At 41.3% G+C, this 15,704-nt stretch overlaps 2 protein-coding genes across 7 annotated transcripts in view; one reads left to right on the top strand and one right to left on the bottom strand.

Moving 5' to 3' along the window:
- The window catches only part of MAJIN (membrane anchored junction protein), a gene marked incomplete at its 5' end in the record, with an annotated part of 238,719 nt that overhangs the window by 127,082 nt on the left and 95,933 nt on the right, over positions 1-15,704 (top strand). The window lies entirely within an intron of this gene.
- The window catches only part of SLC12A7 (solute carrier family 12 member 7), a 99,630-nt gene that overhangs the window by 31,852 nt on the left and 52,074 nt on the right, over positions 1-15,704 (bottom strand). For all 4 annotated transcript variants that reach the window (XM_082234233.1, XM_082234232.1, XM_082234234.1 and 1 more), the window contains exons 5-9: positions 13,057-13,111; positions 6,581-6,711; positions 5,417-5,643; positions 4,019-4,230; positions 2,678-2,845 (exon numbers count right to left, since the gene is read on the bottom strand). In XM_082234233.1, coding sequence (XP_082090359.1) covers positions 2,678-2,845; positions 4,019-4,230; positions 5,417-5,643; positions 6,581-6,711; positions 13,057-13,111 — 793 coding nt within the window. The remainder of the gene's footprint in view (positions 1-2,677; positions 2,846-4,018; positions 4,231-5,416; positions 5,644-6,580; positions 6,712-13,056; positions 13,112-15,704) is intronic.

Here is a 15,704-nt window from a genome sequence, read left to right as displayed (position 1 = left end):
GGAGAATGACAGTGCTGAATGCTTTCCCATGTAGAACAGTCCCTGCAAATAAAAACCTAGCATATTTGGAAGAGGGATGCTAGCCTAACCATTACCTTCTATGCTGTTACTATTTTTTTTTTTTTTTACATAAGTAAAAAGTGACCTTTCCCCATCTGGCATGGTGGTGTGCCTCGAGATTTTTTTCATGAAACAAGTGTGCCTTTGCCCAAAAAAGGTTGGGAAACACTGCTTTAGAATTACCTAAAGCCAGGAAACTATTAATAATAACTACCCATCAGATATGAGCCCAATGGTTCTTTCTATGTTGCTAGTGAAGCTCATCAATCCAGGACATACTAAATGCTCCAGATATAAGGTGGGAAATTGGTAGCAACCAAATTATTGGCTTCAGGACCCCATGACCAAATGGTGCTTCAGCTGAAGCATACCTGCCTGTCTTATAATGTCTGCTGAATGAGTTTAGTGGCTGCTCTGCACCTACAGAAAAGGCAGTGGAAGCAGCTGGTGTGCTCGTTGAGTGAGTAGTTATCCTAGCTGAATGAATGAATGAATGAATTTATTAATACGGTCACAGACCAGCATCATTTATCCTAGCTGGCACAAGCAGTTTCTGAGATTCATTGGCTAGGGAGATACAAGCCCTGCTCCATCTAGATGATGTGGGATTAGTTAGTTACTTTCTTACCTAAGTAAGAAGAATGAAAGGAGAAAAAAGAATGCCCATTAATCTAAAGCACTGGCTCTACACCCTTTAAGATCCTGTGGACATCTGTAGAATGCCCCATCAATTCCGCGACAGGGTGAGCTCCCGTAGCTCAGTCCCAGCTCCTGCCCACCTAGCAGTTCGAAAGCACGTCAAGTGCAAGTAGATAAATAGGTACCGCTCCGGCGAGAAGGTAAACGGCGTTTCCGTGCGCTGCTCTGGTTTGCCAGAAGCAGCTTAGTCATGCTGGCCACATGACCCGGAAGCTGTCTGCAGAGAAACGCCGGCTCCCTTGGCCTACAGAGCGAGATGAGCGCCACAACCCCAGAGTCGTCCGCAACTGGACCTAATGGTCAGGGGTCCCTTTACCTTTATGAAATGTAGATGCAACTTTCAAGAAAGGTCTCTTCTTGCCTCCATGAAAAATACAGAGGTGCTTTGCAGCAGAGAGGGTGTTTAACTCAGAGCATTCTACTTCCTAAATTGATGTTTCCTGCCTTCAACGCAGACACACAGCTCACTGCATCCAACAGCATCCAAATGTAGCAAAAACCAGCTCCTCCACCTCAGGAGACCTCATTTGTAACAGTCACATCAGTTTGGGCAAAGTCATGCCAAAGTAATCTTTCTGGTTTGCCATCTTGATTCAAAACAGCATCCAGTATCAAAACAAAGATGAAGACTGCTGCCTCCATCTCAGGAGCTCTCATACCAAGTTGGGTGACAATATTTTGAGAGGCATCCACATCAACACAGTTGTGATCTGTTACACCAAATTGGGCAATAGTACCTTCAGAGTCATCCAATTATGTGCAGTTTGGACCTGTAGCACCAAACTGGGCAAAGTCACATGAAACTGGGTGATATTTTCAGCAGCATCTACATCAGCGCAGTTTGAGCCTGTCACACCAAACTGGGCAAAGTCATGCTTTGGTCCACTATCTTAATTCACATTGGCACCTGGCATCCAAATGTCAGTGAAGACCACCCCCACAACCTCAGGAACCCTCACACAGAGTTTAATGATACCAACTCAACAGGTGTCTGAACCCATAGAGAACAGGCGGGCAGACAAATAGACAGACAGACCATTTTCCAAAATATATAGTAATTTTTTGTAAACCATTTAGGTTGTTGTTGTTGTTCTTTTAACCAATCAAGCAGTATATACGCTTTGTTAAGTAATGCAGAAATTATGTGAGTAGCGGAACAGAACTGAAGGCCTTAACTGAACAGCCTCACATACCACTGAATCTCTGACCTGGATAGCTCGGTTCAGTTAGGAACCCCAAGGAAAAATTGTTATGTGCCTCTCCTCTTACTTCCATTCCAGGAAGCCATGCAATGTCTTAAGAGCTCCAGGGACCTGAAGGTTCAGCAAACTCCAGCTCCACATAGCATCTGACCCCAGGAAGCCCTGACAATCTGATGCCAAAGACAATCTCTGTCTCCTTTTCTCACACTCCAAGGCACTTCGCTTTCTTATTTCATCTCTGTTCCCTCCTTCCCATTTTTTTTAGTTAACCTCACTGCTGCTAACAGCACACACTTAACTCTCCATATACCAATAAGGCTGTACATATCTGTCTAGCATCTCTTGCCACCCATCTGCAGATAAGCTGTCAGTATTATCTGAATGTTGCTTGCTTAACCACTATTTTTTGTTCTGTAATAATCTCCACATTGCCACAATCTTTCTATTTTGCAATGAAGTAGTACATTCTTTGATTCTCAATTCTTGACTGTTGTCTGATTACCCCATGTGTTAGTAACATTACTGTGTCTAAACTAAATATCTCATTATAAGTGCTGGCAGAAAAGACATTTACATGCACTTTTTTTTTTTACATGTATGTGCATCTGGGACACATAGAGCTGAGTTAGGCAAATTAAATCCAATATGAAATTCTAATCAATACACAGAGAATCACTTCAGTTGTGTGAGAGAGAAATGGGGGGGGGGGACTATACCTGTCACAGATGGAAAATAAATTCCTACTAGCATGGTGAAATAGGTCATGATATCCGAATACACATAGTATTTCATTTTCGCATCTGTCTCTTCTAAAACAGGAACTGATGGCTGATCCTGTTTCTCCACAAATGCGAATTTGTCTCCATATACACTCCACAAATTATCTGTGAGGAATAAGAACAAAAGTTTACTCACTCAGGCCAGTTTCTAAACATATATGAACACTAACTCATGCAAATCATTCACTCTTCCTCAAAATATGGTTCTCTTATCGATAAGAAAACCTTATTCGTTTTGACCACTTGAAGTTTCTGGGATATTAATTATCCCAGAATGAAGATGTTTATTAGGCTTATAACAAAAAGTGTGATGAATGTATTCCGCATCCTGCTGAAGTCAGCAGTAAAGCATTTGCTAAGTGTAAATGGAACAGGATTTCAAGTCAAGGCAGGGCTGGGGCACACTGGGCTTGAAAAATGTAATATGTAATATAAACAGTTCATTTTCACTTGTAAAACTGGCAACACTGATCTGTATGGCCAATAATTTGTGTTCTTTTTCTTTTCATTTTCATGAGAAAGTGCATATTATGTGGCACAAATAAATCATTCTGACAAATCTGCATAAAAGTAATGAAATGGACTACAATGGAGAAAAGGTGCTAAGGATACTCCTTGCAAGGATACTAGTTTGTCAAAATAAAAATAATTTTAAAAAACAGACTAATATAAATAAATAAGAATAAAAATGTGCACCCCACCACCAAGACCATTCCATTGTAACCATCCAACCTCCCAAAATTTCAACACCTCTTGCAATGGTTTGACCCCCTTCCATTTCAACAGTACAAATTCTACAAACACTTTCCATATTTCCTCAAAATCATTTCTCCTGCATATTCCCCGCCTCACCTTAATGGCACACATTAAATTATCATTAATAGCTATATCCCACACCTCTTTATACCATTCTTCCATTTTATATTCTGCTTGTCCCATCCCCTTTCTAACTATAATCATTCGTGCAGCTGTCAATAAATTTGTGAGCAAGTCCTTCACAGCCTGCTATGAAGGATACTAGTTAGTCTAGTGCCGGAACTGAACTAAGGACCAGTTCATATGTGAAGTGTCATCTGCACATGTACAAGCAACCCTGGCAAACTGGGCAATCGCAACAGTCTGAAGAGAATCTGTTCGGGCAGCAGTAAATACAAACTGATGCTAAAAAGAGCAGGAGTGAAAAGGCTTCCTTACTATACTCCTATCAGTATAAAACATTTGAGTTACCTACTTTCTGCACGTGTGGTTAAAGGTGCAATTGTCAAGATGTAAACTCACCAAGGAAGACTCCGCTTGCGACTCCTGGAATCCCCTGGATTTCTGTGACGTTGTTTAGAATGAAATATTCATCACAGGTGGCATTTAACAGTGGGCTACCGCAGAAATTTTCCCACAGCTTGGTAGTCACTGTCATATTGTTTTCTTCATAATATTTGACACAAGGAAAGTCAGTATCTCTTACTAATGTACGATTTCCAAGCAGGCAAACGCTAGAACACAAAATAAAAATCAATCAAATGCTACATGCAATTTAACAAATTTTTATCATTTGATTTAACCAGTATGTTCAAGCTAGGATAAGTGTAGTTATATAGTAAAGTCAATAATGCTGTCCTGTTTGGGGAAAATGTATTTTTCCCCTAGCAGAGAATATGCATTTTGAAAAATAAAGACTTTTTAGAAACGTGCATGTTCTCACTTCCACTTTAGTACCTGCCTGTTCATCAGTACATGTGTTCAACAATTAATGAAGTCATGTAAAGAAGCAAGTTAAGTGAGTGATGTCTGGCACAAAATCTACATTTAAGTGCACATGAGTATATTTGCACAGAAGTATTTAGCCTGCCCTTCTAAGGAAAGGTATTTCCTCAGAAGGCTTACAAGTCGTTAAAAATCACAATGTCAAAAAACCACCATCATCAAGAAAATCACAGCAGAGAAAGGAGTAGCATATAATAAAACACAACAGGCTGTATCCAACATGGCAGTTCCACTCGCACAACAAATTTCTTCCTCTCCCTCTCCCAGTGGCGTAGCGTGGGTTGTCAGCACCCGGGGCAAGGCAAGTAATTTGCGCCCCCAACCCGTGGATTTGCGCCCCCTAACCCTAACCCCCAGATGTTGCGCCTGGTGCGGCCAGCCCCCCCTGCACCCCCCACGCTATACCACTGCCTTCTCCTGTCCCTTCAAGCCCTCCACATACTCACTAACTCTGCTCTGGAGGATTAGGGGATCCTCTGGAGCAGATTGTGGGGGCACAGGGGAAAGGACAAGAAATGGTAGTCCCATTGTGTGAGCAGAACTCCACTTGTACAGCACTGAGTATAATCCAGTCTTCCGATAAAGGATCGGCTGGCTGGGCCTGCTGCAATAAAAAGTCTTCAACAACTGACAGAAGGCAACTGGAGAGGAAACCACCCCAACTGTCCCCATGATAAGAGCATCGAGCTCTTCCTTTCTCTCAGTCCCTGCCAGGCTCTCCAGATTCAGCTTAGAGTGTCTCCCAGCGACACTAATAAAGGACATATGAATTTGGGAAGGTTCTGATGACTCAGGGGGCTCACTGAGTTCAGGAATTCAAATTTTTGCTTCAATGTCTGAACCAAGTAGATTCCAGATATTTAAAGCATGCTGTAATAATAATCACATATCTAAAAAAACTTATCCTTTACTTACGGAAAGATTGGTGGTTCAAAAGCAGTTTTAATAACCCCAGCATAAATGGCAAAAATTGAAAGAATTACACAAGCCAAAAAGACGAGGGCAAGCTTATTGACGTATTTGACGCCCACAAAAACAACGAGGGCCATCAGAGCAAGGATGCATGTCCCATAAACTCTCATGTTGTTTAACATGGCTTCCTCACCACCTTCAAAAATAGCAGCATTGGGGGAAATGTATTTCTGTAGGGAAAACAAATATCAGACAGCTTTTAGCATGTAATTCCAAGACAGTTAACTTTCAGATCACTTAACTAATCAAAGAACAGCAAGACTGTTACCTCAAAAAGTTAGCTTTTAAAACAAAACTGGGTGAAATTAGTACTTGACAACCGTTTCATCATTTGTCGAATTAGGATTTTTCTTTTATTTCAACATGGTTTTAGAAAATAAAACTAGGAAATATAATCTGAAAAATATCCGTGCAAGTTAATCTATTTATTAAGTTTGCATAAAAGTGCTTATAGGCAAAATATCTGTGAAGCAAAAATCATATATCAGGTGTGAGTAACATGTGGCCCTCCAGATGTTGCCGTGACTCCATTCTCCATTAGCCCCAACCAGAATGGCCAACACTCAAGGATGATGGCCAACATCTGGAGAGCCACAAGCTCACCAAATCTGGTTTAAATTATTCATGCATCACAGCAAGCATCATTCTTTAAAAAATGAATTTCTTCTGTGTAAAAGACGAGGATAACAGCTCTCTTTAAGGTAGTTCTTACCACCAACAATTTTCATAAATGCATGCATGGTACACAAGTATGTGTGCGCACATGAGATAGCACATATATTGCCCAATTAACTCAGGGAAGTCTTTAAAAAAGTAAATGTTTTTATCTAATAATTAAATATTGCCATCTCAATTTTAATAATTGTTATTAATTTGATTTCTTATCAACCCTTCACCATAAGGTCCCAGAGTACGGTACAAAATAAAAATGCAATATTACGGTCTGTGCCCCTTCATTTCAGACAGTATGTTATTCAATAAATAAAATTCATTATAGACGTGTACTTCTCCAAGTCTCTCAGCTCTCTCTTCTCTGATGTTTTTAATAAAAACAATATTGTAGTCAGTGCTACATTAACGTTATCAGCTTTTTAAACGGCAACTTACCAGTAGAATTTCAATTGTGCCAAGAATATACATAGCCCCTGCAAAAGTTGTGCCCAAGTAAAAACAGATTCCCACAGCTCCACCGAATTCCGGCCCTAATGATCTTGAGATCATGTAGTATGAGCCACCAGCTGTGAAATTAACATCAATGAAACACACATTAGCACAATATTTAATGCCACAAGAATATTCAAAAGATATTTACACTGCTTCATTTATTCAACCACTAATTTCTGTACAGTATACAAAAATGTCAAACAAACAAATGGCAAACAAACATAACTCAACAATAACGGCCTGATGTAGTAGGAGATGGTGATTTCTCCGTCGTGTTCAGGTCCACGACTCATTTGCAGACCACTGAGCGCAGACGTGGATTTCACGCTCTTGTGTGCGTGGCACCATGCATTCACATGTTTATCAGGCAGTGAACAGTGGTTTGGCAAAGGTAACACAACAGGAACAGTAGGTATTGCTGGAGTTACAGAGGGTTGGGACTTCATGGGTCAAACAGATAAAGCCACAAAGATCTAAGTAGGAACTGAAGCAGGAGCCAAAGGCATCAGCGCAGGGAAGAAACTAGAAACTATAACTGGCAGCTCTTTAGGTAAATCATCCAAAAGATTTGAAGTAATATCTGAGGAATCAGGTGAAGCCATGTTTACAAGGAAACAGCGGCAGCAGCTGGGCTATGTGATGAAACAGGAAACAAATGCTTGCATGGATCCTTACTAGCCACTACAGAAAGACTGAGAGGACCAGGCTGAAGCAAAACAGAGGAAGAAAGTGAAGCATCAGGTGGCACAGAAATGGGAAGAGGCTGGGGAAGGAACCTCAAATCCCCAAAATCCATCTTCAGAGAAGACTCCACAAGGACTCAGGGTGCACAAAAACTTCAGGCAGAGCCTCTTCATCACAACTGGTTGAAAAGAGAAAATGGCAGGAAACTTAACCAAACTCTGGTGGCTCACCTTAAACACAACAGCTTTGGCAACGGCAGTGCCCTCAGCCACAGTATCTGGGATGTAATGGAGGGTGGCAGCTTCACCAGTCCCCTTGTTCCCCCCACGCCAATTGGGCTTGGCACCCACGACTGTAGAGGTTGACACCATCAGAGGAGGACGGTGCTTATGAGCTGATTTATATGTTGCCTTAAGGGCCTCAGCCTTCAGCAGCTTCCTCTTGTCCATGGCCCAAGACTTCCACAGAGCTACTGCAGCTGTTGGCCTGGAGCTAATGGAGACCACCAAAACAATGAAATAAAACAGAGCTGCAGTGATTGCTGAACCAAAGATTTGTGGAAACAGCAGGGGGGTCCCTTCCAACTCTACAATTCTATGATTCTATGAAATGCCATGGGCTGGTGCGGCTGATGGCCTGGAGTTCTAGTGAGGCTCAGAAAACGGCAGGCAGGAGAAGAAAGCATTAAAAATTTGGCTCACACAACCCACAGAACACTACACTGCTTGGATGAGGAAGGGAAAGGACACTTCAACAGGCTATAAAACAAAGGAAGGGGGGAGTTCACTTTAAACTAGGGACAGGGACAATACAAAGAGGGAGAAGCAGAGTTTAAAGGGCAGAAAATGGTAAGGCACAGCGTACAGCACACACAAGAACATGCCCACAATCACACACAATATGCCCAGAAACGAAAGACCAAGGACCACAAATTCACTAGATCCCCCCCCCCACGAATATTATGATGAACACAACCTCCCCCCGCAAAAGCAAGCACAGAAGCACACCAACAACAATTGGCAAGCCAGACCACAAATTCCAGAAACTACAGCAAGCTCTCCGTAGTGGCGCCCACCCTGTGGAACGCTCTCCCATCAGATGTCAAGGAAAGAAACAACTCTCTGACTTTTAGAAGAAACCTGAAGGCACCCCTCTATCAGGAATTTTTTAATGCATAATATTTTACAATGTTTTGTGTGTTATAAGCCGCCCAGAGTGGCTGGGGAAACCCAGTTAGATGGGCAGGGTATAAATAATATTATTACTGCACTTATTTTACTTTTGTGATCACAACCTTATGCAGGTAGGTGGGTGGGATAAATAAATAAATGGAGAGCCAGGGAAACCCACTGTTCTCTACTCTCCTTTATTTCCCATCACCACCCATGTATCCAGCAGGTTTTCCTCATTTACTGGGCTTTGGGAAGGGAGCGGGAGGTCTCTGACAGCATCTCAGAGACCTTGTGCCCACTTTTCCAAAGTTCAGTATGCGGCGCCTTCCTTACTGGCCTTTGGGAAGGAGATGAAAGGGCTCTGGGGACATCCCAGAGGCCAGCAAGGAAAGCGCCTCCTTCCTTACCAGACTGCAACAGATTCCCCATCCTTGATATTGAGATTATCAGAACTCTTATCATTTATTTATAGTTCAAAGCCAGCACTTTGAATTAGAAATAGACTGGTAAGGCAGTGCAGCTGCTTCAGAAAAGGAGTAGCATGATAATGCCAACCTAGCTATCAATCGTTTGGGCCAGCAACATTATGGACCACCCAAAGTTTCTGAGTCTTAATTTCTTTAGATTTTTTTTTTTTTTTTTTTTATTTATTTATTTAGGAAAATACAGTCACTACATCATTATACAAATATGTACCCTCATAAAAGTTGCCATCTTGGAAAAAAGTAAAAGAGGAAAGAAAAAAGAAAGGAAAAAGAAAAAAAAAGAAAAAAAAAGTGAAGAGTAACAAAAGAAAGAAAAGCAGAGAAACATCACATGCAATAATACACATACAAGTACTTCCGTCCAGCTCGGTTTTGGAATTACATAATCTTACATTAATTTGCAGTATTATTAAAGAGTAATACGTCAATGCTTTCAGTTATCGTCGATTGATAAATTATTTATTCCCTGAATGCTTTCAAAATAAATTAAAAATTTATTCCATTCGTCTTTGATCTTAACTGTATTGTTTTGTCTTATTTTTTGGGTTAATCTCGCAAGTTCAATATATTGGTATAACCTCAGTTGCCATTCTCTAACCGTTGGTAAGTCAGCGGTTTTCCATTTTTGTGCAATTTGAATTCTCGCCGCGGCCATAGCATATTGAACGAAGGTTTGATCTATTTTCTTTATTTCTTCTTTATCAATCATTCCTAAAAGGAACAACTCAGGAGTTTTGAGGAAATTATATCTCAAGATTTTTTTCAACTCGTCATGTATTTGCGTCCAGAATTCCTTCACCACATCACAGGTCCACCAAATATGCAAAAAGGTCCCGACCTTGTCCCTACATCTCCAACAGGTGTTATCAACATTTTTATACATCTTTCCTAGCTTTGCTGGGGTCAAATACCAGCGGTATATCATTTTCTCTAGGTTTTCACGAAGGGCTACGCATGCTGTGAATTTTACACCTTTTGTCCACAATATCTGCCAGTTTTTATACTCTATGTTGTGACCAAGGTCTTTTTCCCATTTTACCATCGCTCCCTTCACCAGATCCTCCTTCGTGTCCCATTCCAATAATTGTTTATACATTTTGGAGAGAAGTTTTTCATTACTCTCCAAAATTTCTGCCTGAAACCTTGATTTCATTTCTTTAGATTTTATATCATAGCTGAATCCACCAAGGTTTGTTCTTGGCTTACTGAATATTGCTTGTAGGAGCCAAGCAAACCACAATTCCTGGTTCAGATGCAGCACTATGCCAAGGATTACAGTTGCTTTCCTCCATGTGCTATTGAGGAGATGACACACAGCCCAGGTAAAGCAACGTTAATGGTTTAATGTGAACTTGCCTACTATGACATGAGAACTGGGCCAGTGAAGAGGCCAGGAAGATGCAATGGGTGTTTTTTGTTTTTAAAAACGCATTCCATCATTCAGACATTAGTATGGTTGCCATAATTCAGCCTCACAAATCTGGGTTGCCTACTATACAAATTATTTTCCAATTATCCAATTAGAAAGGGTTGAGAAAGGGTTAAGCAACCTGCTTCCTGTTGATATCCCACTACAAATCACCCCAGATGCTTGGATTTTTGATACATTTGTTGCTCCACCCCTTTTTGCCTCCGGCTCCACCAGCCACTGGCATACGTCCCTCAGGTGGTTTTCCAAAAATGCATTCGGCCCTAGGCTGAAATAAATTCCCCATCCCCTCCTTTGTAATAACATGTCATTCTATTTTTTTATGCATAGAAACTCCTCGTTACATTCCTCTCTGCATGTAGTCTGGAACTTTTTCTCTTTCTTTCTCCCCATCTTAACATGTTTAGCTGGCATTTTTACTTCTAACTTTGATAGCAATGTACACTACACTAGCAATCAACAATGCCGTGCTTTGCATGTCTACTCAGAAGTAAGCCTCACTGAGTGCCATAGGCCTTATTTCCTGCCAAGCGGGTAAAGGATTGCGACCTCAGGCTGCTCAGACATTGTACTGTTACTTACTAAAGACCATGCAAGCTTTCCTAAACTTTACTAAATTTTATGCAAACCTCAGTTCTTTCAGAACATCAACCCTTGTTTCTCCTTGTTCAATGTACATTAGCGTTGGCGATTAGGAGATTCATGGGGGATAGTGTGATATGTGGTTAGGAAAGGAAAGGAAAGACAGAAAGTGTGCAACTATCTCAGGCATCTGAAAAAGTGGATTAATTTAGAGACTCACAAGAGGAGCCTCTCTCTCCCTGCCCTGCTTACAGAACATGCAACATGAATGACAGAAGCCTGGTTTCTTCTAACTTCAAATGAAGATTCTTACCAAAAAAGATGCTTATTTATAGGTTCTTTCCTTTAAAACTGATGCAACAGCATGTGCTGTTTTATGATATCAAGCAGGTGTGAAACAAAGAGTGACCATTAATAAGCCCCATGCACATTTCCCCCCAGGAATGCAGATAGGAGTGTGTGAAACGAAGGTCAGACACGGACTTTCACATTATTTGCAATTTCTACTATTTAACCTGTTGCATTCCCTAATGCTCTGTGTCAAAAATAGATTCTTAACAAGGAGACGGAAGAAGGCAAGAGTTTAAGAGTTGACTTGGTATGGTCATGCAATGGAGACATGCAGGACAGTGCAGCATAAGGCTTCTGTAAGCAAGTGAGTGCTGAATTTGGGCTAGAAAAGCAAGTCAGAAAGTGACCAAATGGGGTGAGATAGTGGTGGATTTGGGGGGCTGGGGGAAGTAGGACGCCTTTCCTCAAATGTAAGGAGTTTCCTGCGTACCTGAGGGGGATCCCTCCCTGCATGCAAGAAGCCATACATGCCCCCTTCCTTTTTCCGAGAGTGATACCCTGCACCTAGCAGCCAACTTTACTAATACAGGGACCGCATCTAGAAGCAAACAATATCTGGAACATTGTCTCAGAAGGTAGCAACTAAAAAAGCCTAGATAATCCACTAACAACAAAGGGTTCCTGCTGTGCTCTGCTCTGGCTAATTGGCTAACAGTGCTTAGATTATAAAACAGTAGGTATCAAGTAGCTCTAAGGAAGAGATTGGCAAGGCTGTGGCTGGAATAATAACTGCAGCTTCACTGTTCATAAATCAAGAAGAACGAAGGAAATACTGGAGGAGAATTCAAAGGTCAGAAGCAATTCATGATCTGGGAGATTGTTTAATGTTAGAAGATTTATTAATTCTTTATGACAGAAAATGCAAGATCACTGGGCATAGATAATTGCACAGAATAGGATCACGCCGCACATTTAGCACTTTGTGTTTTAACAGAAATGGCTTGCTTTACAGTCTCATTAAGCAACCCTACCCACAGATATATGTAGGCAAGTGCCATTGTGCAACTACAGACAGGGCTGCATTTCTAATGTTTCCTGCCAGCATAAATGTGAATGCTATTTGGTTGCTACGTATCAATTCAAAGAAAAATAGTACCAGTATCAAATTTCTTATAGTGACAGCCAACACACTGAAAGCACTGCAGAATGCATGTCTACTCAGAAGTAAAAACGAACTTTGGCTGCAGCTCATGGTCAAAGTTAAATTACATTTGTGGGCTGAAATAGGTGCCCCACTTCTGATAAAAGTCTCTTGTGTACGCTGTTTCTCCATTTCTACATGCAAATTGGGGAAGAGATACAGAAAGGCTTAGTTAGCTACAATGCTGCTGCCATTGCTGTAAGAGCAGCAAAGATAAGGCTTTTGCAGACACACCTGGATCGCCCCCCACCAACTAGTCAGGCGCAGGCAGAATTGCAGGCACCTTGATATAGTCAGTCCTGTTCCATCAGAGTCAGCTGTCCTCAAGAAAGCAGGTAAGAAGAGAGACCTGAACGAGCATCATTATGGGAAGAATGCCAGAGCCTTTCCTTGGTACCTACCACGCTGACAGACCTAGGAAATGTATGCCTGTGCCCAGAACAGCAGGAGATACTCTGTTGTCCACTCCTCACATACCCACTTCATCATAGTGAGAAGCATTTCATCTGTATCCCATTATCATTTAGCATGTGCACTAAACATACTTTTAATATATAAGTAAAATTTGTAATTACCTGGAACTACACCATTTGTTGCTATTGCACTCATTGATATTGCAGTTAGCAGAGTCTGCAAAAAAACAAGTGATATTGGAGAATGTTACTAGCAAATTTAAGAAACCACAACAGACGACAGCTAGTATAGTAAGAGCAGAAGCTCCCAGAACATTGAGGGTGCAGGACCCATGAGTTAAATCTTTATAAAAAGCAAAAGATGTATGCATTCAAGTACAAGACAGCACTAAAACTACTGATCCATATGAAATACCAGTGGCATCTCTTTACTCTTGCACCTTATGTCAGAAATCATGCTTTTGCAATAGTATATAAATTGGTGAAGACACTGTAGTTAAAATGGTTCAAGTGGAGACAAGAACCAAGGCATAAGTTTTACTGGTCGCTGTTGGTTAAACCACAGAGCCTAGGAGTTGCTGATCAGAAGGCTGGTGGTTCGAATCCCCGCGACGGGGTGAGCTCCTGTTGTTCGGTCCCTGCTCCTGCCAACCTAGCAGTTCGAAAGCACGTCAAAGTGCAAGTAGATTAATAGGTACCACTCCGGCGGGAAGGTAAACAGCGTTTCCGTGCACTGCTCTGGTTCGCCAGAAGCGGCTTAAGTCACGCAGGCCCCATGACCCAGAAGCTGTACGCCGGCTCCCTCGGCCAGTAAAGCGAGATGAGCGTCGCAACCCCAGAGTCGGTCACGACTGGACCTAATGGTCAGGGGTCCCTTTACTGACTCAGCACATATTACTCTTCATTTATGTAGCACTGGTATAAACAAAGGCTTGGTGTAGAAGTGAGAAAGACTAACCATCACCCATGTATCCTTTTCATCTGCCTACTAATATAGCAAAGAGAAGCTATTTATACATATCTATATCCCATTCTTCCTTTCAAAGTTCAGAGCTGTTTAGGCCCTGATGAGGCCCCAACTGCTTGGCATTAACAACATTGCAGCCTTAGATGCCCTCAAATAATACAACAGGCAAAGTCTGAGAATGAGAATGCCTGACAGTTGGTTTCTCTAACAGTTAAGCCCCTCAGAACAGGTGAAGAACAAGCCACTTAAATAGATGTGAATTGATTGGGTTATTTATATATGTGTGTCTGTGTGCTTCTAGTAGTTTTAAAATGGCAAGTGGGAAGGTCCAGCTGCAGGAATGGAAAAGAAAACCACTGTTTGTACCATAAAACCTAAAGCAAAATATGTTGTGAGTCTACAAGAAAGAAAGGAATATTCATTGGTATTGGTCAGCTGGCTGTATGGCTTTCATCAGGCAGGGAAACAATTTCATTCAGTCCCCTTCGCTTTGTGCCCCATTATTACTACTACTATGATGGTCTAGAGCAGATTTAGGAAGGATGTGGGGGGGGGCTGCACTGGAGGGAGGAATAATAAAAAATTGCTTCCCTTCCCATTCCGCTGACCAAAACCTTACCATAAGCTGAGTGACATTCTTGGATACAACCCAATCTTTTCAAAAATGCATTTGGATTTAAGGAACTATTAAACATACTGAATGTTATGCTAGTTTTCCATAACCTAACTAAAACACAAATATAGTATGTATGTTTAATATCATCCTAACAAAAAAAACAAAAATCAAACCCATATATCCAAAACACTCTAACAGGATGACATTTCAAGGTTAGAAAGAATTGTTTTCCTCTTTCAGTCATATTCCTTGCCATGAAATCAGATCAGAAGATGGAAGAAAGCCAGTTATGGGTCAAAGCTCCAGGGCCGGAACATGTGCAGACTTAAGCCCAAACCACTGCAATGACACGGAACCCATGTCTGTTGGCTCTGAACTTCGGAAACAATATCTCACTCGATGAGTTGTTAGGAAATGATGTTGCTATTTAAAGTGAGAGCAGTTGGAAACCAAAGTAAGGGAAACTGTCCAAACTGGTGACCAAGCCAATCAGCTGTTGGGTAAGAGCCTCCCATTTGTTTTCACATCCTATTTATTCTCTCATTGAATGTATGACTTCCCCTGAGAATTAAAATCTCTTTCACAGTGTCAGAATCTAAAATGAAATGAAATCAAAAGACTTGGGTGATCCAGAAAGAGTACCGCTTCTCTGATTTAGATGTGGGGTAGGGGCATTGAGACCAATTAAGCCTTTAATTTAATCAGAAGGAAGAGAAACAACTACTTCCCATCCTCATGATGCTCAACCTGGACAATGGCTTATCTTCCTAATTCATTGGTGACTGTGTTGTGTGCCACAGATAAAACATATTTTTATAAATATATTGTCTTTTTAGGCCCTTACTTGGCACAGCCCTTTTCCACCAATCAACCACAAAATAATTCTATTTTTTGAACTGCAACTACACTTGGCTTGCATAATATTTCTGAACTGAAAAAAAGGTTCGTTCATGAGAAATCCTAGCCTAAACAAGTTGCTGTTCTTTTGGCACTAGAGATTGAGATATACAAATAAGGTTAAAAATGTTGGCCTTCCTAAAAGCTACTTGATGTTGCTTTAGAAGAAGAGGAGGAGTTTGGATTTGATATCCCGCCTTTCTCTCCCTTTAAGGAGTCTCAAAGCGGCTAACATTCTCCTTTCCCTTCCTCCCCCACAACAAACACTCTGTGAGGTGAGTGGGGCTGAGAGACTTCAGAGAATCAAACCCGGTTCACCAGATCACGAGT

Source organism: Podarcis vaucheri (genome assembly GCF_965113315.1).
Source record: "Podarcis vaucheri genome assembly, chromosome: 8".
NCBI lineage: Eukaryota > Metazoa > Chordata > Lepidosauria > Squamata > Lacertidae > Podarcis > Podarcis vaucheri.
This window is presented reverse-complemented; position numbering and strand designations above follow the sequence as displayed.